At 34.5% G+C, this 25,064-nt stretch overlaps 4 protein-coding genes across 5 annotated transcripts in view; 1 reads left to right on the forward strand and 3 right to left on the reverse strand.

Annotated features, from left to right (window-relative positions):
- Positions 1-858: 858 nt before the first annotated feature.
- On the forward strand, positions 859-1,942 carry LOC136814107 (beta-1,3-galactosyltransferase 5-like). The gene has a single exon (XM_067070613.1). The coding sequence runs from the start codon at positions 896-898 to the stop codon at positions 1,922-1,924; it is 1,029 nt and encodes a 342-aa protein (XP_066926714.1). The 5' UTR covers positions 859-895; the 3' UTR covers positions 1,925-1,942.
- Positions 1,943-2,560: 618 nt separating this feature from the next.
- LOC136814100 (uncharacterized) lies at positions 2,561-14,514 on the reverse strand. Its single transcript, XM_067070603.1, has 5 exons — positions 13,980-14,514; positions 13,267-13,449; positions 7,122-7,556; positions 5,864-6,175; positions 2,561-4,821 (listed from the first exon to the last, which is right to left on the reverse strand). Exons 1-5 carry the CDS (start codon positions 14,350-14,352, stop codon positions 4,361-4,363), a joined length of 1,764 nt encoding a protein of 587 aa, XP_066926704.1. The 5' UTR covers positions 14,353-14,514; the 3' UTR covers positions 2,561-4,360.
- Positions 14,515-18,144: 3,630 nt separating this feature from the next.
- LOC136814062 (integrase/recombinase xerD homolog) lies at positions 18,145-21,003 on the reverse strand. The gene is made up of 4 exons (XM_067070560.1): positions 20,685-21,003; positions 20,415-20,534; positions 18,456-18,535; positions 18,145-18,267 (listed from the first exon to the last, which is right to left on the reverse strand). The coding sequence occupies exons 1-4, from the start codon at positions 21,001-21,003 to the stop codon at positions 18,145-18,147; spliced, it is 642 nt and encodes a 213-aa protein (XP_066926661.1).
- A 773-nt stretch (positions 21,004-21,776) lies between these two features.
- LOC136814102 (uncharacterized) overlaps positions 21,777-25,064 on the reverse strand; it is a 62,683-nt gene continuing 59,395 nt past the window's right edge. The window contains exons 5-6 of one of the 2 annotated variants that reach the window (XM_067070605.1): positions 23,992-24,105; positions 21,777-23,303 (exon numbers count right to left, since the gene is read on the reverse strand). In XM_067070605.1, coding sequence (XP_066926706.1) covers positions 22,126-23,303; positions 23,992-24,105 — 1,292 coding nt within the window. In that variant the 3' untranslated portion in view covers positions 21,777-22,125. Of the gene's footprint in view, positions 23,304-23,326; positions 24,106-25,064 lie in introns of those variants that run through there. The other variant, XM_067070607.1, reaches the window with a different exon arrangement.

Here is a 25,064-nt window from a genome sequence, read left to right on the forward strand (position 1 = left end):
CCTACCCCTAGGAAATTTCCTACCACTAGACTTTCAATCCATAGCCCAATTTCCCTAAAGTTGTCTTTTTAATGCGGAAAAGCATATTTGGGGGAAAATTGTTTAGTAATACATTACATTGTACGGCGTTTTGGAATTCTCCAAATATTAGAATATAAAAAACGAAAGCTGGATATTGTTTGTTGAACAATTTTTGAACAATTTTGACGTCTAGGTCTGTATTTTTTATTTTTCGTTTTTCGACGTCAGTTTTATCATTTTATTATGTTTTTGATTATTTTTTATACATGGTGGTCTTTAAAATTGAATATCTTGAGTTTCACTTTTGTAACAAAACTTTCAACAGCGCTTACTTATATGCTAAGGATTAATTCGATGTAAAAATACGTCACAAAATTAAGTTTAAAACATGTTTTTTTGAAAACGTTTGTCGGTAGAAGTGGAAAAAAGGTGAAACTTTTGCACAATCACCAGGAAATGAAAAAACTGGTAGGGACACAGCAATGTTTTTGCTATTGAAAGTTAGCGCTATTTATCAGTAACAGATTGGCAAAGTTTCGTTTGAATTCTATAAACCGTTTAGAAGTTAGATCCAATTTAGTAAACACAATTGACGTCAAAAAATCTCGCTATTTTTGCATTCTGGTCCGTAAAATAGACACCTACAAGAAAATTTCGGACAGCAAACAAGTAAATTCGGAAACTTCAGACATAGTGCTACATGATGATATATGTTTGCACGTGCCTCTATGACTGTCATAGTTGACCTCCCCCAGCTCCTGGACTAGTATGACATTAATCTTCTTAGTTGATAAGATTATGAAAAATATTATGTATCTCTGTTTTTTTTTCATCAGACAGGCGTTTAGTAGAAGTTTAGGTGACAAATAAAAAAATGCAGATCATGATACCAATATTGAATAAATTGCCAAAAGTGAGACGTATTTCCCAAAAGAAGGTCGCTGTAATGGTTGTTCTGTTTTTTGGTTTCGTTTGGATGGCCACCAACTTTGAAATTACTATCCGGAGAAGTAAAGTACCAATTACAATACAAACAACAACAATAACACTAACAACAAAACGAAAAATTCCACAATTAAACCCAAAAGCAAATATTAAGTTGTTGAATGCTGAGGATATTGAAAGATTTACTGGCAACATATTAGTTTTGACGACGTCTGGAATTCAGAATCAAAATAAAAGAGATTCGATTCGAACAACGTGGGGGAACTCAACCAAATTTATTGAATATCGTAAAAAATACAATCATATCACATACAAAGTTTACTTTAACACTGGTTTTCGTAGTGACACTATCAAAGCAGCTAAACTGGAATCATCAAATTTTAAAGATATGTTGATTACAAATCGAACTGAAGGTTATTGGGACCTATCTAGAAGAGTTATGCTTGGTTTTTTATGGTCATTGGAGTATTGTTCTTATGATTACCTCTTGAAGGGAGATGATGATGTCTTTACTAATATACCAAATTTATTTCAAATCATTTATACAGACCCTTTCGTATTAGAGCATAAAGATCGAATCTATGCTGGATTAATTTATCCAAAGACTCTCCCTAACCGTAATCGGAGATCTAAGTGGTATATTTCTAAGAAGGAATACGCGCCAGACACGTATCCACCATTCGCAACAGGTTTAGGTTTCATATTAACCAGATTGATCGTTGAAAGAATTCGTCCACACTTTGACTGGGTGAACCCATTTCGGATGGATGATGTTTACGTTGGAATGTTAATAAATCGAGCAAATATAACTGGACTAGGGATTCGTTATACAAAAGATGAAAAACAATTTTCAGGATTTAATTCACCTAAGCAATGTAAATATCAAAAAAATGCAGTTGTTTATCATAAAGTTGGTTCTCACTCGTGTATGAAAAGTTTAACAGATAAGAGTATCTGAAAGATTTCGTTTATTCTATATGACTTTGAGAGTACTTTAATCTATCATAAGGTAATCACCTATACTTATCAAATAATTACCTATACTTCGAGTAAATGGTATTTTAATCAACAAAAGCCACCGATGCTACAATTTCAAATTCTAGAATATCTATGCGACTTAGTGTTACTTGTTTGGCTAATAGTTTACTATAAAAATGAACTACTTAATGTATTTTATAGGAAAATTAAGTCCTGTCATTGGTTTACAGGGAAAATAAAGTGCTCGGTACCATGTATTTTGCAAGGAAAATGAAGTGTTCTGTATGTATTTTACAAGGAAAATCGAGTGTTGTGTATATCTTTTACAAGGAAAATGAAGTGCTCAAGTCTGTATGTATTTTGCAAGGAAAATGAACTGCTCAAAATGTAATTTTCGAGGAAATTAAGTGCTCTCGTGTATTTTACAAGGAAAATTAAGTGCCTTTGGACTTTACTCAACGTTATTTTATGAGCAAAATGGCAAAATGAAGCACTTTCTATGTATTTTACGAGGAAATGAAATGCTTCTTAGTTGTCAATTATTTCATCATCATTCGAACGATTATTATTTTTCATATTTATATAGTAAAGTTTTGTATAGGACAGTCTTTGAAAATTAATTGTCAAATTAAAACATCTTTGTGTTGTATTTCTTGTGTGTGGTAAACTAATAATAATGCCTGGAGTTATGATATTTAGTGTACAAACTTTTAAGTCACAAAAGTAAATTTTACTAATATTCCACAAGTCTCTAAGAAAACCAAAAAAGGGTCGTTGATATGTACAAATCAGTAAGCAATGAATATACTTACTAAACTATGTTTCAAATCTTTAAGCCACTGGAGCGAGCGCAGCGAGTGAGTAACTTTTTCCTCTTTGTCTCTAAGTACAACAAAACATTGATATATATCAGTATATTATAGAAGCTAATGTATACAACAACAATAAACAAGGCCTGTAAACAACTGGTAAAGCAGGGCGTTATATTCAGTGGACCAGGTCTTCACGGTAATTTGACGTTACAATACAGACTTGAGCACGCATTAATTTACCCGAGCACCTAAAGTCTCTTCGCCTCTACGAAAAGTCTTTCACAAAAAGCCAGCTTAATTTCGTCTTCTTTCAAAGTCGTTGTACTTCGTCACTATCCTCCGGGAACACTATCCTCATCTAAATGTTGTCATTTTGGCGCGTCTGGTATTGAACGAACGTTTGGATTGTTAGCGGTTACAAAGGTGAAAATTCGAACACTTTTTACGTCTGATGGTCCGTAATTTTTCTAATTTAATGCGTACTCTAATTTAACGCGTACCCTGTTTTTGGCGAAAAGTCGTAACTAATTTTACTCTAATTATCAACGCGTAGCCGAAATTCCAAGTAATTAATTTTACTCTAATTATTACGCGTGGTCAAAACTTGGAAATGAAAACTTAGACAAAAATACAATACAATATACGATACATACTATGTAATATATACTGTACAATCCTGACTAAATAAAGATTTCTACGTGATATCTACCTCCAATCTAGCGCGTCCAATTCAATTTCCCCTAATTATTAACGCGTACTCAGCACACTCGGATAGCGTAATTAATTATTCTCTAATTTTTCACGCGTAGCGTCCAAAATAATTATTTATCTTCACGCGTTAAATTAGAAAAATTACGGTAGCCGGTATATGGCGATTAAAGTCTGTCCACAAAAAATGGAACAGGTTGTTGAAAAGTAAAAGTTTAAATTTCAATGAAGATAATAATCAATGGCGGATCCTAGTGCACAAAATGTTAAATTAAAATTATTAAATATTTATATACAAATTTTTACAAATATAGTTTCAGTTCCTCTTTTTTGAGTACGGCTCTACAACAAGAAGAAATATCTTTAACAAAGAATTTAGTTTTTTTCTCGACTCCACAAAAAACCCAATGGTCTATGTTTCTAATTAATTTTCTCCATATTCTACATCTTTGACCAGTGTATTTGTAGCCGCAGGGTAAAAACCATCAGCACTAGCATCATAGGATGCAAAGATTTCAACATTATCCTTTTGTAGAAGTTCACTAGAATATTCTCTAACCATTTGTCCATTAAAGTAAACGTGTCATTGGTCATTGGTCATTGGTCATTCTTACCTATATCAAGGGCCATCGGTCAAATCTATTTACCATATCAAAAAGCTTCAGACTTTTGCGCTGTGTTGCAACTGTCACATCGCGCAAAATCTCTGAGGAAAAAGTCCATAAGTAACTTTTTAATTATTTCTGCAAGTTTTCTATAGCTTTTGGGAGTGAAATGCCATAGGTTCGGTTTTCACAGACCGTTCTTAGTGTTTACCCATTAAATTAAGGTTTCAGATAACTTTTATATAAAAATGAAAAAAAAGGAGAATATGTTCATTCAATTTTCTCCATATTCTAAATCTTTGACCAGCATATTTGTAGCTGGAGGGTAATAACCATCAACACTGCCATCATAGGATGCAAAGATTTCAACATTATCCTTTTGTAGAAGTTCACCAGAATATTCTCTAACCATTTGTCCATCGAAATAAACCTGCAGGGTCGTCTCTGTATCGTCCACAGCATCCTTATAGATAAACTCAAAACTATGGTAAGTGTTATGATTGAGCATGTAGCTTCCAAGTAATTTCTCATCCTGTTTAGCATTCGATGTGGTGAGCTGAACTCTTTTCTCATTGACTCTGGTTCTCGATAGGAAGAGGTTGGTAGACCGAAACAAAGAACATCAGAACGAATTGTAAATTTATCATCATCAAGCTTCATGATTTTGACTTTCAAATAACCGTTTTTCGGTGGCCATTTGAAAGGTACGTAGCCAAGGAAGTTATTTGCTGACACTTGAGTTTCGTAGAGACCTATAAATAATAAGTACATATATCAATACATCTTTTTTATAAGCAGGCTGTATTAGGCTCGCATTATGCTTAGCATTCTATTGTTCTCAAACAAAAGAACCATTGTTTAGGTACCAAGAGGCTAAGCATACATCTGCTTCTAAACGTTATGCTTATAGAAAAACATGCATCATTATTAGCATTTCTTAAATAGCCACTATAGTGGAACTCTTAGATATCCATCACCTTAAAAGATTCCACGAATGCATTTTCGATGAAAGTTGCTCAAAGGCCTGGTCACAAGACAAAAGTTTCAAAAGTCACGTTCATGCTCGAGTCTCCAATCGTGCCATCGTACAACTTAACATCGAACTTAAGTATTATCAAAAGGATGCTCCAACACTCGGGACTGACTCCCTTACAGTCACTCAGGAAAAGGAAGGTATCTGACATCTGACAGGAACAGCTGCTTTTCTGACCAAAGCTTTTTACCCACATTCCAGCCTCTTTCTGTCAGTCTACAATCATGGTCGTAATATTTAAGTAAAAAGGGAAATTCCCACAAATTTAGGTTGGAAGGGTAGACTTTTAACTCTGAGTTTTAACGTTAAACTTAAGACTTCAGACCTTAAGCATCTGAGGATCCAAAAGTAAAAAATTGTCTAATAACGCTCAGAATATAGCCTGGAAGTCTATAAACCCTTGTCAAATTGAAATATCTGATTAAATTTAAGAGATGGCCCAAAATTGACTTTCTCGCCCGAACTCAAAATTTGGAAAAACGAGGAAATAAGCTAAATTCTCAATAGATTTTGACCATGATTGTAGTCGAATTCCGAAAATGGAACTTTTTTCATCTTTTTTCATCCATAAAATTAAAAGTTCTTTTTTGACCTTATATCGACACGCTATCTTTAATTGGTATACCATTGTCAAAGTTGTAATAAAAGTTCCATTTCCAGAACTAAAAAAAAAGTTCCGTTTTTTGAACTCGACTGGACTGTCGTTATGAGAAAATCTTTTACCATGGAGAATCTACCATTTGAATGGCAATTTTACTTACCAAACTCAAAACTTCTCAAAACGATATTCTCGGAAGCCCTCTCTTCTCCTGCATAGATCTTTAGACCCTTAAAGCGACTGAATCTAGCTGTTAGAGTTTTCTTTAGAGCACCATCAAAGTAGAATCTCAAATCTGTATCATTTGTAGATATCTCTGATTGCTTGTAAAAGAATACGATACGGTGTTCTGTATTCAAAGCTGGAATGATCTGGAGTAGTTCCACATTCCGACTATCTTTCGTAGCAGTTGAGACAACAAATGATTGACCTATAGGTCTGATTTTTGGCAGGTTTCGAGTGCTGCCAATGGTATCTAAAAAAGGTTAACCGTACGATGTGAAAAGACAGCGCGTCACATTTATCTTAAACGGATATAAAAGAAGACACTCCCCTCTCACAGACCCGGTAGGATTTTTTTTCAGCCAGTGGGGATAAAACTAACGGCTATAAACTTGATGGGGATTGATATTCCTATATTTTTTATGGCTGGTGATTTCATTTTATGGGGATTTTGTTTGCAAGTCAGAAAAAACAGCGGGGATGGGGAAAATAGCATAATATTTTGTAGTTAGGATTGGTTTATTTGATTATTTTTTGTGGGGACTAAAAAGGGATTATCTTCCACCTTGGACGATATTTTGGACAAGTTTTCCAGTGGGAAGGGGTCCCAGTGGGTCTGTGAGAAGGGATGTAAGAAGTTTTAATGAAATTTACTGTAATACAAACAAGATCAAGATTTAAATGTTAATACAAAGCAAAAATCTTTCGATTGTCTCGCTTATTGTTTTACAGATTTGTTATGAAAGTGGTTGTAAATGTTTCGAAGCGGCTTGCCAGTTTTTGTATTTCATTCCATTATGTCCATTCGAGGTTACCATTTAAAAATTCTATTTTGGGATAAATTTCGAGAGGATTGAATTTTCACGAATTTTTTTTTTTATATTATATTATTTTTATATTTCCGGCACAAAACTTAAAGAACTTTCCTTTCACTATTGTCGCCTGTAAAATAAAATTTCTCGCGAATTATTAAAATTTTGCGGATGAGCAAGGTCACGAAATTTCATCGAAGCGAAATTCTATCCCATTAAAGTAGTCTCCTACCTAGACTATAGTTTCACACAAAACGAATGAAGTAATCATGTTATGAAAAGAGGATTTTTCTATACATATAACTTTTTCCACTTTTTTCGGTCGCATAACCTAACCTAACAAATCGAAAAATACCAAGAGTTCACAGATTTCTAAAAATATGGTACCTGATTTGACATTCAGAACTGCATTTTCCTCGTCATAAATTTCTTCACTTAATCTCTTCATTTTGAACGACATATAACCATGGTAAGGTGGCCACATGAAAGGGATTTCCCCAATAACGTTGTTCGGACGAACAGAGATTTCTTCCGAGAGAGATCTGTACTTCGCACGTTTGACAATAACTTTAGCCGATTGTGTGTTTTTCTTACTGAGATAACACTTGAAGTTTCGATAAATCTTTGGGTAATTATTCACGTTCTCATAGATCTGGATATTGTTGATATAGATTTTGAATCTCCATACACATTTTCCAAAGCCACAGTTGATTTCACGTTTTTGTTTCATTTTGAGTGAAATTTGCTGATCGACTTGCAAATTTAACTTGGGTGTGAATGTCATTTGTTCGCCATTCAATGGAAATTTTATTATGAGCTCGTCTGTAAGAATAAGGATAAAATGTACTTTTTCTGATATTTTATTGGCATTTATCCAGTAGTGTAGCCAAGACGGGCGCGACATTTGTGTAGGAGAGAAGATTTTTATGACACTGTAATTATATATTCATTATATTCATGACGTAATGTTTTCTACAGAAAGACCCCGGTTTTTGCCAGTAGTGGCAAATTTTGTACAACTTTTGTCTAGCTTAAATTTGCCACTACTGGCTAAAACTGGTATTTCCGTAGAAAACATTTCGTCATGAATATCATGAATTCATGGTATAGTAGACTAGCATTAACTATCGCTATAAATGTCCTCATAGCCCTGAATTTATTGCCACCGCAGGGAGCCTAAAGCGATCGAAGATGGTATTCATAGTTTCACGCATAAGGAAGTTGGGCAAACATCTCATAATTTTGCGTTTGCGTTTGCGCGTTTTTCAGTATTTTAGTTCCGCTTAACGGAAGCATTCTTATCTTACGGTCTCTCTATTGTTTTATCATCATCATAAAGACTTTTCTGGAGTTAATTTGATCTGATTACTCATTTTGAAATCTCAGTTTTTCTTTTTCTTATCCCTGGAGAGTTAATTTAAGGAAATTCCCTTTTCTGGGAAATTCCCTTCTTATACCACAAGTAGTTATTAAGCGCTCTTCAAGATTACAAATATTACTCTACTCAAAGTATTCGAACATGTCGCTAAACGTGTATTATGAGTATATACTAGCCGTCCCGGCGTCGTCCGAGACGACTCTTTAACATGATTATTACGCTCGCTTCGCTCGCTTTCACTTTAGAAATTATACATATTTTGTTTACTTATGCGAAATATGTTTTAGTAATGTAAAAGGAAAATTTCTACGAACAGTTAGTTATGTTTTCCAAGGAAACATAGTTAAGACATATTTCTTGTATTTTCCAAGGAAAATCACCGAGTACGATTTATTGTATTTTCCAAGGAAAATACATCTTATATACAGTTTTTTGTATTTCCCAAGGAAAATACCCTGTTACGATTTCTTGTATTTCCCAAGGAAAATCATCTTATGTACAGTTTCTTGTATTTTTCAAGGAAAATTACCTAAAAAATATGTTGAATTTTCCAAGGAAAACTAATTGAAGTAATTTCTTGTACTTTGCAAGGAAAAGGAAAACACATCTTTTGTCAAATCACTTAATATAATTTCTTGTATTTCGGAGGAGAATTACATCAGACATTTTTTTTTATGTTCAAAGAAAATTAAAACTATTTTGATACTACTTCATCAAGTTGGGTTTTTGAAAGAAAACTTTAAAATTATAGAGTAAATTGAATGCAAATTAAATGAAAACTGCCTGGGAAGAAATGAAGATCTTGCATTGCTAGAAATTACCACAATGAAAAATATCTTGTAAATATATTCTTTCGTTTAAGTCCTTTAGCCATCGTGGCTAGCCATCGTGGGTAGACATTCGAGGGTGACTTTGAAAGACTTTTTCAAAATGAAAAAGAAAAAGAAGAGTCTTCAATTTCAAAGTGCTCCTGAAAATATTCAAAAAAGAAGATAAGAAAAAGAGAGAAAAGATTAAATGTTTTTCACGGCTTTCATTTTAAAGCTGAAATTTTACTAATGTAAAAACCAACACAGAAAAGGCGCGAAAAAGAATTGCCGTCTGCTTAAAAATCGCTAGCGAAAAAGCTTCATGCGAGAATTGGAGAGTTCCGATTTTAGCGTATTATAATATAGATGGTATGAAGGGCAGTATCTTCAGATATATGCTTTTTATAGGAAAAACCAGTAAGTCATATGATTCTGGCTGGGCTGCTTTTTAAAAAATTTATATGAGTTTTTCAGGCTTAAATATCAATATTAATGAAAATGGAAACCTGTACTTCTCAGTAACTTCTGAAATCTGAGGCTCAGATTCTTCTTAACCTTTCCACCACGCTGTTTTTTATATTTTCACGCTGTCCCCATGCAACATTTTTTGACAAAATGGACATGTTCGGTTATTTTGTCATAACTCAAGAACTAGAAATCTTTTGATAACAAAGTTGCTATCCCTGAAAAACTAATTAAATTCTGCAGTTTTTAGGTTGGGTACCAATCCAAATAAAATACTCTAACTAAAATGGTAGCTCCACATTTACCAAAGTTCTTTTCCTCATTTTTCGGTAATGTCACTTTTTTGGTATTTTTCACTTCCTATGCAAAAAAAGTGGGGGAAGTTTGATTATTAAATCTTTCTTTAGTATTTTATCATTATATACTTACTCCTGAAGCCATATACCAAAAATTTGCTTCCAAAAAACATTCTACTGCTTACAATGGCTTTCCAAACATCAGTCTTTTTTCTCAGAAATCAGTGTTTTTCCGTCCGCCATTTTCAATCAGTGTTTTTCTTCGAAAAGTGCTGACTCACCACATGATCATAACATTACATCATTATATATAAACGGAAAGCTTAGACTCTCTACTTTCCTTTTCTTTTTTTTGACGATTACCAAGCAAGCCAATAAAAGATATGACTTGAGAAAGACGTGTCTATCAAATTGCGTAAATGTACGGCATTCGGAACGTATCAAAGACGTATATGTATGGCATTCGGGGTGGAAAGGTTAATTTATTCTTTCCCCACGAAGAAAATAATCAGAAAATTACACAAAAGTTGTAGATTTTTTGTATGAACATTAACTTTATAAGAAAGGAACCAATATATTTCAATCTAATGAATTAATTGGCTTTTGGCAGTTGGTTCTTTCAATACAAACATGGGATTGGGAATGACGCTAAAAATATGCCAATTATTTGACCAGGTTCTTATTCAACAAAACTGGTAAATATTATATCTAAAAATGTTTTTACCGACAAGTTAAGCTTATGCTCTTCCCGGGGGGGGGTACTACCCTTGTCGACCGACGGGGGTGCTTCGCTGAGGTTCGAAAATAGGACCCTACGTGGGACTCGAAATTTGCGAAAAATGTGACCCTGAATGGGACTGAAATTCAAAAATTTTCTCAAATTTTCTACTTTTCCTCAAATTTTCCAAAAATAGAGGGACTGATTTTTCTATTTTGGTGTTTTTGCGACCCTACCTGGGACTCGTGGAGGTTAAAAAAGGTACCCTGACCAGCGGAGCATCCCCGTAACACACCTTGCCCTAGTACCCCCCAGGTGCTCTTCAGGCAAATATCTCAACATTTTTAACAATTCATTGGCTGAAAATGCTCATCACCATGATTTTAAATTGTTTTAACAAAATTTGGTACAATTTCGGGAAAAGTGGATTAAAATATTTGATTGAAACAACAAAACTATGTGCAGATTCAAACGGGAATATTTAGAACATTAAAGCTAAAGCAAGACGCTTCTCAATCCATCCTGTCCAAATTGTCAAGTTAATTACCCGAAATGCTCAAGCCTAACTGGGTGATTTCATTCTGTCCAAATTGTCAAGTTATTTGCCCGAAATGCTCAAGCCTAACTGGGTGATTTCATCCTGTTCAAAATGTCAAGTTATTTGCCAGAAACGCTTAAGCCTAATTGGGTAATTTCATCCTGTCCAAATTGTCAAGTTAATTGCCCGAAATGCTCAAGCCTAACTGGGTGATTTCATTCTGTCCATAATGTCAAGTTATTTGCCCGAAACGCTCAAGCTTAATTGGGTGATTTTCTAAAAAGTCAATATTTTTATTCTACCGTATTATTTTTTACTAGCCGGTATCCGGCGTCGCACGCCGGTTAAGCTGTAGCTGAACGCGCTTAAAGTCCTTTGGATTTTGAAGCTGGTTTAAAAAAAACGATCAAATGGATTTAAAAAGATATCTTCAAAGTTTGTCTCTAGTCCTCCCCCGGAGATATCTTTCTCGCTTCGCTCGCATTAAATACACCGTCCAGTTTTCGACAATTTGAGAAAATGTCATGGTAAATAGGAGTGAAATGTTAAAATGACAATTCTTTATGAAAAAGCGGGAAAGCCACCAAGAATAGTGCAACTTTGTTTTTATCAGATCTAAAAAGATAAATAAGTCAATTCTGAATTGTTTTTTTAAACCTTTGTCATAACTTTTCGAATTTGAACATGTAAAATAACGTACACAGTTAAAGCATAGTATAAGAAAGCCGCGGCTGGAATATGTACCGCATTGTCTTTTCAGTTAATTGCTGTTCCATCTCTGTCTCCGAGCTTTATAAGAACATCGAGATGCTCAGTTTATTATTGGTAGATAGTTTTTGAAAATGTTCTCTTAATTTCCTTCACAAAAAGTCTTTTTGTTGCTAGATATCTTTGAATCTGTACCCAATAGAACACTTGAACTAATTTTGGACATATTTTAGGGGTATTTTGTGGAAACAATAGTTTTTCGACAAAGTTGAAATTATAAGAACTATATTCAAGATGACAACTCTCCTGTCAGTTTAAATGACACATTTTGAAATTGCTGGCTTGAAATTTTCACAGTATTATCTTGATGTACTTTTTCATTGATTTCTAAAAAGATTTCACTGAAATATTGTGAAGGCATTTCGAGGCACCTCATTAATTTTTGAGTTCTTTCAGCCCAGCCATTTTGTGCTTGTTTGAATTTCTTAGTGTTGATTTTCCTTTACAATGATTTTATAATACAAGTGTATTATCAAGGGCATATCATTAATGTCTAAAACGCACTGAGAAGTAAGTATTAACGACAAACCAATAAAATTTACCATTAAAGATGCTACATTACTGATTTCTTGATCAACAAATAGTCATCAAATACGACAGAGATAGAACAGCAGAAATTCAGATGTTATCATTCCAGCCGCGGCTTTCTTATACTATGGTTAAAGAGATGGACTACTTTCTTCTCTTGCTTTTTATCGCCATTTGAATGCTGTTATTGCTCGACAAATTTTTTAAATTTATGTTTTTATTTTTATCATTCAGGTAAGGCAGATCCGCCGTTGTCGTCTTTTTCTGAATAATTTTTTGCAGAATATTTGCCTTTCACGAAGCTAAGAGGCCCCCTCGTGCCGGGGGGCAATAATTACAGTAGCATAAAAATCTTCTCTCCTACACAAATTTTCTGTCCCTCTTGGCTACGCTACTGCTTATCTTTCAAATCTCTAATGGTAATGGTTGGGCATGTAGATCTCTTGGAGTATCTCTTGCTACCCAAAAATTCCGTTAAAGGTCCAATCATTTAATCTCAAAAGCTAGGATATTTTCTGGGTTCAGCGGTGAAGTTTCAGCACTGGAGCACTAGGGACAGATTAGTTTACACACGCTAAAAACCTATCCATCCTTGCTGACTGACCGAGAGGTGTGTCACTGAGTTTAAATGTAGACTTGTTTTGAGGAAAGTCTTTGATAATATTTGCAAAAAGAGTCCCTGATGTGACTACCCTTCAAAATCCACGACATTTTAAAAAACTTTACCAACGGAGGCTGCTACTATGGGATTATTAAACTTTCTCAATACAAGTGAAATATCTGTCCACTGTTTCTTACGGGCTCACCAATAAAAATATTTCTTATGCTGTGTACAAATGCGTAGACAACACACAACGGCCTGACTGACCGCCTAACAACTTGAAGCTAGTTTTTTACCTACCGAGATTGTTTTATTTTGTTGTAAATAGCAAAAGGGAAGTTTCCCCGGGAATGGGAAAGTTTAGCCATCCTACAGTATGCACCTAGCGGTACATTTCAGTATTTCTACACGAATGAAGTGAAATTTCTTACCTTTCTTTATGTGTACCCCAACCACAGTCAACATACTGGTGGTCTTATTTTTAAACATTAGAAAAATAACATTTTGATAATTTTCGATGGAAACATTTTTTGGTACAATATCCAACGATAAAGACCATGATTCAGAAGTTTCAGGGATTATATGGAATAACCTTCCTTCCACTGGATGCGTATCTATAAATCGAATCGAATAAATATATAGAATCTAAATGAATCGATTCTCTTCTCCAACTCCCTGGGGACAAGGCAAGTGAAAGGTACGGATATGTGTACTGCCCTGAAGGCTTACTCTGACCCTGGCCCATGTAAGGGTTGGGTAAATCAGAAAGAAAAATAGGAAAACTTCATTTTTCCCCCTTGAAAGAGCGAAATAAGGTAAAAATAGTCTCCACAGCGGTCTTAAGTATAAGTATAAAAAAATATCATCTTTCCTTATTCCACTCAGGGTCTCAGGGTGTCCAAAATCCTCGCAACCTTAGTACCCGTTCCCGTATTTAAATCGAAGAAGGTCCCTAATTCCTTCAAGTGGCAAAACCTTAAAAACAACACTTTCCATTACTCAAACAAGCTTCGACTCTCCACTGCCAGTCTAACTTAAGACAACTTTACCATAAAAGAGACAAACATTGTATCAAAATCTTTAATTCTAAGCCTTATCTTCATATTTTGGTTTGGCTGATATCGGAAAGATTCAAGATTGATACCTTGTGTTATAATGAAATCCGGGCCTTCTGGCTTTTTAACTTCTTCTTTTCGAACGTCGATGTTTCGAACAAGATGCAAGAATGTCCAGCCAACAGCCTCCACTAAACCATTATCATTGAAATTATAAACATATGGTTTTAAGTGACAAATCTTTTTATTTTTGTGATGGTTAGCGGAAAAACATTCTGCGTGATTTTGACATAGCAAAGAACATTCGATCTGATTGACACCATATTTTGATGATAAAGTGTGCCCAGACAGTATTTTTTCTTCAAAAATTTCAAAATATTGACCAGATGTTGCTATTGATCCACAAGTTAAAGTAAGTTGAACGAGAAACAAGATCAAATCAATAATGGGTTTTTCGAACATTATCCTTCTGAGGATAATTCAATATTCATCAAGAATCATTCGATACTTCAACATCTATTATCACATATTTGTGTCATCAGAGCATGCCAAACTATAAAATTGAATATAATGTTCTTCAACTACTCTACAAAACAGCCTTGTGTGTATATTCAAAAATTGAAATATTATAATTTTCTTTTTGATGAATAAAAAAATATTTTTTCGATTTATAGATGTTTACAAAGGTTACACACGGTGCAATCGATTGAAATATTGATAGGACTCTTGCAACACCATGACGCAAAAAAAAACAACGTCTAAACAACGTACCGTATATACGATGTCCATAACTTGTGCAGTTGTAAACATACACGTTTTTTTTTATAAGAACAAACTATATAAGAACATAAGGCTTCGAGGCCCAAAAATTTAAGAATATTCTAAGAACATTCTAAGGCTTTGGAGACTTAAAAACATGCATTTTCTTGAGAAATTACATCAAAATGTTCAAAAAATGCTGAAAATAAGAACATTTTAAGAACATTTTTAGGCTTCAAATCCAAAAAACTAAGAACATCCGAAGGCTTCGAAAATTTTTGACGTTCTTATAAAAAAAAAACGTGTATTTGAAAAACAATATCCTAGGGTGACCAAAAGTTTTGAATTGAATTGAAAAAAAAGGTTTGTCAGTTTAAAGGAAGAAAAATGACAAACATCCTTTTTGTATAAATTCAAACATTTATCAAGCTTTTGATTAAGATATATTTTAATATCATAATTTTATTTGTCAGTAAAAAAATTACACTACTGTCAGTTTCACGCTGAACGATTGTCAAGTGTAAAACTTCTTCGAAAAAATCTCAACAAAATGTACAAAAATGTGTAATCCCTTAGGGAACATATTGATTAACTATTGACAATAAAAGGTAATAAAAGATATATTTTAAAATTTTATGTTATTACTACTGATATAATATCACATGAATGCTAAATTTTACATACGGACCCTTGGACCCTTACCGGGACTAAAAAGGGACAACTTTGACCAACTTTGACCAAATCTTTCCGGGGGTAAAAAAGTGAAATCTTAATATTTCTCCGACCCTTAGTAGGACCGAAATTTAATTTTCTGATTTTTCCGACCGCTAGCAGGACTTTGAAAATCCGGGGCATCTTACTTAGCTTGCCAGCGAAGATTTTCAGGCTTACTGAATCATTTTAAAACTGGAAAAAATGAACCCTATAACGCAAGCAAAACAAGCTCATAGGATTACATAAAGAATCTCCTTAGTGCAAGTTAGCTAAACGGATGTCCGTGACATCCTAAGTGATCGAGAAGGAAATAATTTGAGCATTCGTAACGCTGTCCAACTCCCAGTGAATAGACCTTTTCATAAATTACGTCACGAACATCACTTGTCGCGTATTCAAACAATTTCCATGATGGTTAAGTCCCTTGTGGGTATGTATGCGGGATGGCAGTTTGCCATCCTCAAGGAGGACGGCTTTCTCTTTAAAACCTGCATACAACCGAATTTTAACTGTATATAAACCGCGAATTTTAGTATATATAACCTGTATCATATTTTAAGAATTTGATTTTTACTTTTCATTCCATCTCTTCGGAGAACTACAGTCGACAAAACATTTGAGGCAATTTTAGACCCCCCGCTGAGCAAAAATTGGGATTTCTCAATTTTTCAGACAATCATGGACAAAACATTTGAGACAAAGGGGATTTCCTTGCGAAATTTTAAACACCACAAATGATTGTAAAGCGCGGTAAAGTACGTTTGGAAAGTATAATTCTAATTCTGAGTTTTAACATGAGACTTAAGACTTATAAATCTTTAGAAATGCTTTAAGAATGAAATGATAAGACTCTTTAATAGTCGTAAAAGCTTGAGGGCGAAAGAAACCTTCATTAGGGTTGAAATTTCTGGAAATATGACATATCGGTTAATCGCAACCAATTTGGCTGCAAGCAAAAAGTGACGGAAATATCTCATCAACAATGCTGATCCGCTTGAGTTATACGATACATGTTCTTTCATAAGAACGAACTATGTAAGAACATAATATCTTAAAACTCGAAAAGTCAAGAACAACAATTTTTGATTTTCTCATAAAAAACGTGTAATTTCAAAAAATGCCTCTTTTGCCGAGTGGAAACGTGACATCAATTCATAAACGTAAGTGGACTGAGTAAATTTTAGTTAGCCTTGGAATTATATCATATTACAGAAAATAGGGTAAGTAGCTAAGGGTAGAATTCCTTGAAAAATAAAATGTGCAAAAATGATTGAATTTTTGGCAAAGCATACTAAACGCGACTACATGTAAATAGTAGCGAAACTGCATACGTTGTATAAATTGTCAAAATTGGCCTGTTTTCGGGTTGAATGCCGATACTTTTCGCATGGGTTTTCATTCTAAAATTGGTCAATGATAACTACCTTGCCATTCTTGACTTTCAAATACGACCAAATATTTTAACATCATATCGGAAGAATCATTTTTATTCAACGTGAATGATTTTTTTGGGAGAATTTAAATTCAAGAAGCGATGAAAAAAGAGGCAAATTTACCATTACAAAAATTCACGGTAAACTAGACTTAAAGGGACATTACAGTAGTAAAATGTAAACATTGCGCGAACCACGTGTCATTAAAAAGAACAATTAAAATCACGTGTCCAAAACAAACTTGTAAAACAATTGAACAATCAAAATTAGCCATATTTGGTTTGATTTTTTATTTTGACATGTGACATTTGTTTTGATTTTGTATCCGCTGCATACAGTTTGTTTACAAATTTCGCAAGTACTGTTATGTCCCTTTAAGGGCTCTGACCATAGCCGAAAAATTGATTTGAGTATTTAAACATAAAAGTTATGTTTTTAACAAAGAATTGCCTTTATAAATTGCTTTTTAATCAATTCCCTTAAGAGTAATTAAGAATTTAATTGCAAAAATGACGCTATGAACTTTAAAAAGACGTTAATAAAATGTTGCATTACCTTCTTCTATAAAAAGTGCTAAGTTTTAATAGATAATCAACCTTTTTGTTTGGAATTTTTTTCAAACTGTCTGCATTGAACTGTTTTAAATTTTTCGGAAAATTTTTTTAAACTAATGCATTAAAAGTTATGGCCGTTTTTCTATGAAAAATCGGGATGAAAAGTTGGTCAAAAAGCACTATTTTAAAGATATTGAGACAAATAAGCTTTTAGAAAAATTTTCCGAAAATCCTTTTTTAGTTCGGTAAAAGATACACCATCTACCGCAAAAATTAAATTTTTCTTTTCTTTGCCGAAAATCAGCTCTTCAAAGTTGAAATACTCTTCTTCGCAAAAGTTTTCATTTTCTTTTTTATCAATTTTTTTCATGGCGATTCTTAAAATCTCAGACTCAAGGATAATTGGCCTAACAGTAAATGTATAACATGCCACAGTTTTGTGTGATATACATCAAGTAGAAATTCATATTTGTACGTGGCAAATATACAAAATTCACTCATCCCCGCAAAGAACCCTATCTAAAAGCATTTTAATCTCGTATACTAATTCGAATGTCATTGGTTAATCCCTTGGGATATTAAATGTAACTTCCTTGCATATACAAGTAGCCACACAAATAGCCCGGGGGCTTCTTATAGCTTTCTTTGATAGACTGGATGGCGTTGATAAATACTTCATAGGAATTTTTCAGAAAGCAAGTTTAAGTCAGAAGCAAACTCTTCTAGTCTACCATACAACCGACCCTTCGTCAAAGGAATGGTGTCGAGTGAACAATGGTTTAAGAAATAGAAAATCACATGAGCCTACCTTTGCTGATGTCATCAATGGTACGTTTGACAGCAGCACGAATCAAGTTATCGATCAAAAACATCCAATGCGGCAAGACGTTCATATGGTCACGAATCACTTCTGATATCTGGTGAAAGAAAGATAAAAGTACGGCAAAGCCTCCATAACTCGAACACGCATGGGTAACAAAAAATTGTTCGAATTCAATTCATCCAAAAGTTCCAGACTTTGTCGAAGACGTCTGTCACAGAGCATCGAATCAAAGATTTACGAAAGATAAGCTTTACTGTGATCAACTATAGTTGAGATACTTACGCATTCAGCCACTAGGTGAAAAGCCAATTGGACTTCATTAAGAACGCGACTGTCTCCTGGAAAATCTCTTTGGATTGGGCCTGTAAATTGATAAAGTGCAACTTTAGTGATTGTGGAAGACAATGTTTTATCATTTTCATCAAGATAATCACCCAAAATCTAGAATTTGCGAGAATTATTTTGGAAAATTTTACCTAAATTTGCAGAAATTAGTTTAGTTTACTAGTTCTAATTTAGTTAAAATATTTAAATAGGCTGATATTACCTAGGCTGTAGACGATGACTGATCTTTATTGTGCAGTTAAGTTTTGTTGGTGGTCGAGGTACTGGGTTAGAAAGCAAAAGGCGAATCATCGAAAGATGTTATGGGAAAAACACCCTAGAAAATGCACTCCTAAAAATGAGTTTTTTTCAAGTATAATTTAATTTGTTGTTTTACAGGTCAAGCTACTTACAAAAGAAGGTTGGTCGGCGAAAAAATTATTAAAGCATCTTATAAAAACTCCACCTCCTCTGAGAAACTACTTTCTCCACTATTTCTCCTTTACGAAATGAAACAAACAATAAAAAACGATAGTTGTTTCTACTTTTTGTTTGGTATTTGCTTACATTAACACTCGCGGTAAAAAAAATGTTTAACAAATTCGGTAGTAAAATTACAAGTTGGATAAACTCAAAAAAAATACAACTGAATTTTTGTGACGAAGCGTGTAGCGTAAAACCCCCAGTGGCTGTTTATTCTGGAGGAAACATTATCTCCGAACCAATGGCGTCCGTCACCCCGACCTTCGGAGGTTAAAGGTCTTCCCCCCTTTATGTACAAATTGTTGACCGTCAAATGTAAGAGATCATAAATTTAAATTATAATTATTATAAAGGATTTTTACGAGGTATGAGCTTCATAGCTTCAAAATGTTATCAATCTATTTGTAATTTTCGTTTAAGGAATACCAAATTCATCAACTTGATAAAACACATCCCCGATTCCATGTTTGATAAGTTGTCGGTGGTGAATGTTGATAAGATCGTCAATCCCCAATGACCGGCGTTTGTTTTGGTAATCGATCGTCTTTTAGTATATTCTATTGTAGTCCTTGGTGGTTGATCGTCTGAGCCATTGATTGATCATCTGTTTGAAGTCCAGGAAGAAGCGCTCGTTCGATGTTCCAATGTCATAAAAGTAAAGAAAGGTTGACCGGAGTATACAGGGGCTTATGGTTAAATATAGTACGAGAAAATCTGGAAATTTCGGAGAAGTTTGCTAAAGTATGTTAAAATGTGATTTGAGTGAATGCAATAGCGAGGATGATTTAGAATTTTGAATTGTATTTAAAGACGTACGAATCATAATTATCACTTAATGATGCGCATGCATAATTAATTTTCCGTGCGAAATTGTTGAGAACCTGCTTTTCCAGCTTTTTTCAATCGCTGGAAACATCGTTTCTCCACTGTTTCTCCTTTTCGAAATGAAACAAACAATAAAAAACGATAGTTGTTTCTACTTTTTGTTTGGTATTTGCTTGCATTAACACGAGAAAGAAAAAGGAAGTCGGAATGTCTAAATCCCTAAAGAACGGGAAATTTCAAAACGTTTTTCGGCATTGTCTTTGATATACGTGTTTCTGCTGGTGTTCGATGACCAACGACCGTGTTTTGAAATGAGACGGTCCGAAATACCATTGTTTGCTGCCTCTGATGCACCTCCTGATCTTAATGAGTGCAAGCCGTAAATGGAAGGATTGGTTTCTTTTGAAAGATGATCCTTGAAAGTTTTCAAAGCGGTCGTGTAGGATATCGGAAGAAGACCATGGGCATTGTGACCACTCTTTGTTTTGTAAAGATGACAAATTAGGTAAGCCTCGGGTTTGTAATTTAATTTGAATAGTGACAAATATTTGCGAAGCCAGTAAATTGGGCAGCATTTTGTTCCTGTCTTGCTAATGAAAACGATATTACCTTCACGAACTTGGTCGGTTTTTGACTTTGGTAGAAAAACTGTTGCACCGAAATTGTCAAAAGTGATTTCCTTTATCTGAATTTGAAGGATTTCGCTAATTCTGAAAAATGCTGCAAAACCTATAATGACCATGAGAAGAAAGCGAATTTCGACTAAATTTGTTGAAGTGAAATATGTTTTTGCGAGGTTTCTAATAAGCTCAGAAGGCAAGGGCTCCTTTCGGCGGTGTCTGTCTGATGGGGATCGCCTCTCTGCAATGATGCGTTTACCTCCTTCGAGTGCTAACTTAACAAGTTGGTGATCTGTTGGAAAATCAAAACCTGAATTCAAATGACCCCACCTTATACCCAAGATTGCTGCTGTCAGTGCGCCTTCGGTTGCGAAAGAGTTTGTGAGATCGTTTAAGTAGATGGCGACGTAAAGTGGATCCGCAGGACAACTGTTTATTTCTTCGAAGGGGTCAGCCCAAGATACCCATTTCTCCCATGCTGGCTTGTATTTTCTCAAAGTAGATTTTGCGTAAGCTGCTTCTAATAGGGTAGTTAGACTTTCGGCTTTCCGTTTGAGGCTTTTATTCTTAATTGCCATTAACTTCTCTTTCAAACTTGGAGCGTAATTATCTGTCGGAAAATTTAAAGTGCAATAAATTAAGTAAATAATTATGTTACCTCTACGTCTGCGAACTTGAATTCAAGGTAGTAATCAATCATCAACTGGAGAACGATTGCTCCTTCAAGTGCGTTGCACAGGGGCATTGACGCATAAGTTGTGTTGCACAGGGGCATTGACACGTCAAAGGTGTTGCACAGCGGCATTGACACATAAAACACATTTGTAACGGAGACAGTGATGTGAAGTAAATTCGTTTTGCAACGGGGCGTTAAAGTTGTCACCATCATAAAATAGAATAAAGGAAGAATTTGTTAAGATCTTGTTCATTTAGTTTGCTCAATATATTATGCGGACATGTCAATAAATAACGCCAAAGAGTAAAAATTTGCAAAGCCGTCAAAAATACAATCGGTGTTTGAATAATTGACAAAGAAAGGATCAAGCACTAAAAAATGTTTTACAAAAGGTTCAAACTCGAAACCGTTTGATGTCAATAAAGGCCAGTAGTATGCTGATGGCCACAAGGGGATAAATAGTATGCCTTTACCTTTACAATTTCTTAAATGTTTAATTGTTTTTTCCTACTAATGCTATTGGAGGACAAAGCCAATTAATTTCATGGTTTCCCCAGTGGCACGAAAAAGAATTAACTGCAGAAGTACCAGGACAATATTCTTTGGAGTTAAACCGAGAAAATTTTTTGTTTAAGCTGTCTGAAAATCGGTCGATGGTAACCTGTCCGTAGTTTTTAAGTACATAATCAAAAGTTTCATTGTCAATTGACCAGTTGTCTGTATCGTTGGTCTTTGAGATTTTATCGGCAATTTCGTTTAACTCTCTAGGGATCCAAGTAGGGTAAATTTCAATGTTGGACGATAAACAAATGTTAAAATTTCGATTGCAAGATTTTGCAAGTGTTGCTTTGTGCTACCTCGATTTATGATTCTACATATATTATTATTGTCGGTAAACCACTCAATATTTTCGTTTTCTAAGATTTTAGGAAATGATAGCAAAATGTATTTTACTGCAAGAAGTTCGCAGTAAGTCGAGCTGGTTTGCCGTTCGGTTCGGTCAAAGTTCCCTCTAGCTATGATGTTACCGAGTTTTTCCACAACATAACCCCCGGTAACCGGTTTCACTTGCATCCAAAAAAACGATTTTTGTGACTTCAGGTTGTGTGTTAATTCTAAAGCTCTTCGTGACTTCTAAATTTTCCTTCCAAAATTCGAGCTCTTGTCTTACATCAAATGTTAGGAGACGTTTTTTGTCCCAAGAGAAACTGGATTCGACAAATTTGTACAATTGCTTTGTAAATAAATAAACAAGTGGCCCGATAGCTTGTGCCATAGAAATAAGATTTCCTGCTATTCTAGAAATTTCTCTAGCTGAAATAAATTCACAATTTAAAGCTTCTAAAAGTAAGTTTTGGACTTTCAGAATTTTTGTTGTTGGGACTTCGAATTTCATTTTTTCAGTATCGATTATGAAACCTAGCCATGTTTTTCTTTTTTCGGGTTCGAGGCTCGACTTTTCAAAGTTTACTGTCAAACCAGCTGATTGCATGTCTTGCAGCATCCTATCTCTCGATCGAATCAAAGAAAAATGTGAACTATCCCCAGCTATACCGTCATCAAGATACATCGCGCATTTAATTCCCATCGGACGCCATCTCTTTACTAATTGTCGCATGAGCTTTGTAAAAACTAAGCATGCTATATTTAACCCAAATGGCAAAACTTTGAACACAAAAAATTGCATTTTACCGTCGAATTCCCATGCGAATCCCAAAAAGGTTCGAAAAATATGATTGATCGGTACATGATGGTATCCGCTTTTGAGGTCGAAAGTGATTAAAAAATCGTTCTGGTCGATTAACTCTGAGGCTTGTTTTAAATTTTCGTATTTGAATTTGTTTGGTTTGATGAATTTATTGACGTGTCTGAGATCTAATACCAACCTAAGCTTAGAATTTCTTTCTGCTACGGTTAAGGGGTTGATGCAGTAGGGTGGCTCCGATACTTTTTCAATACAACTGTCTTCCAAAAGTTTTTTGATGCTGTCTTTGACAAAATGGTCGTTCTTTAAACTGGACGCATTGTTCTTAGCGTAAAAAGGTGGTGGGTTTGATTCAAAGGGTATTTTATAGCCTTCACGTACGACACCCAGGGCGAATTTTGATGCTTTCAAATCTTTTTCCCAAAAGTGCGAAAATTTCATTATCTTACCAGCAACGGAGACGCTTTCGGAAGATTGCTCAAATTCCCAAAATCTCTCTGGAGAAGCGAAAAATCGAACAAAAACTTGATATCAAATTGGCGAAAGTTATTTAGAAAACAACGATGTTACACAAATTTGAATTACATTCTACACGTTAAGTGTTGTTCATGTATATAAATTTAATAAATTGAAATGACTGTCCTTTGGTTAAAGTACATTAAACACAATGAACTTCATAATTCGAAATTACTGTCTTTTGATTAAAGTACATCAAGCACAATGAATTTAATTGTTCATAAAAGATAAAATAATACTAAGGAAAGTCGTTTGAATTATAACGCTTCAATTTTTCAACACGAGTAAGCAACTTGACTGTGAAATTTAAAGTGATAACGAATATTTTTATCCGGAGGTACTTTTACCGTCTTTCGAGCTTTTTGAAGAACTTGACGAATTTTTATTTGTTGATGACGATGAATGTGATTTTGTTGAATATGCGAGAGACGAAGGTGATACTATATTCGAAAAGGGACAGTACTTTATTGTAATCTGAATCATCGGAAAGTTTTTGTTTTTTATAAAAACGGCCTTTGACAATCTCTGCGTTTTTTATTGCCCTCTTTAGTCTTTTCTCCTCTGCCTCCCCAGATGTCAATTCATTAGCTTTAAATTCCTTAACTGTTAGCCAACCGTAGGCATCGGCGATCCTTAAATGCTTTATCCTGGTTTCAAGTAATTGCTTACCTTTCTTTAAAGCAGTTGTTATTCCTTCCACGTCCGTTGTTTCGATAGCTTCAAGGGCATCATCAATTTTCTCCAAAACTTTTGTATTATGTTTGAACTGATCGGGTGTCCAGCCTTTGAAAAAGTAACATTGTCGCTTTTTCTTTTATTCTCAAGCTTTTCCTTTAATTTTGTTAATGTATTAGAATTTGTTACAGAGGTTTGATCTGCAACTTGTTGCGCTCTTTCTTCTGCTACGTTTAAGACTTGAGGTCTCAACTCTGTTTGAATGATTTCTTTCACAACCACCTTCAACTGTTCGTAATTAATAGCTCCATCAGCCATCTCTCTGACTAGCCTGGGAATCCAAGCTCATAATTTTAGAAAAAACAAAAAATACCTCACCTCTCACAAAGTTCTAAAAGTATAGAGCTTGGTGCAGGTAGATTAGTCTGACACAGAATGTTATAAACAGTCTGTGTGTGAACCCTTGTTGATAGACTTTCTGAACTTTGGAAACCCAGGCAAACACACATAATCAACTTACCATAAAAACTCTTTCACAAGCTCTAAAGACTTTCAAAACTACTAAAAACCACATTAAAGCATCAGCCACATGTATTTAGACTTCTAACCAACAGCCATTTTGTTTCTAAATGAATCTATGTTTTCATTTTCATTTGTTTTCCTTTTTTCTGCAAAGTCAGCTTTTTCCATAAATTATGCGCGCGCATCGAAATTATCAAAATGCGCGCGAAAGTACTGCTAAGTAATACGCCGAAAGCTGGCCAATCAGGCCGAACCTGTATTGCAGGGAAAAATGTCCCTGCAGGCGAGTTACCTGCACCAAGCGTTAAACCAGCAGCAAAAATATCATAAACTAGACTGTGAAAAAAGTTTAACGCTTGGATTCCCAGGCTACTCTCTGACATGTGTGTATGTTAAAATGTGATTTGAGTGAATGCAATAGCGAGGATGATTTAGAATTTTGAATTGTATTTAAAGACGTACGAATCATAATTATCACTTAATGATGCGCATGCATAATTAATTTTCCGTGCGAAATTGTTGAGAACCTGCTTTTCCAGCTTTTT

Source organism: Clytia hemisphaerica, unplaced genomic scaffold, assembly GCF_902728285.1.
Source record: "Clytia hemisphaerica strain Z4C2 unplaced genomic scaffold, Clytia hemisphaerica genome assembly, whole genome shotgun sequence".
NCBI lineage: Eukaryota > Metazoa > Cnidaria > Hydrozoa > Leptothecata > Clytiidae > Clytia > Clytia hemisphaerica.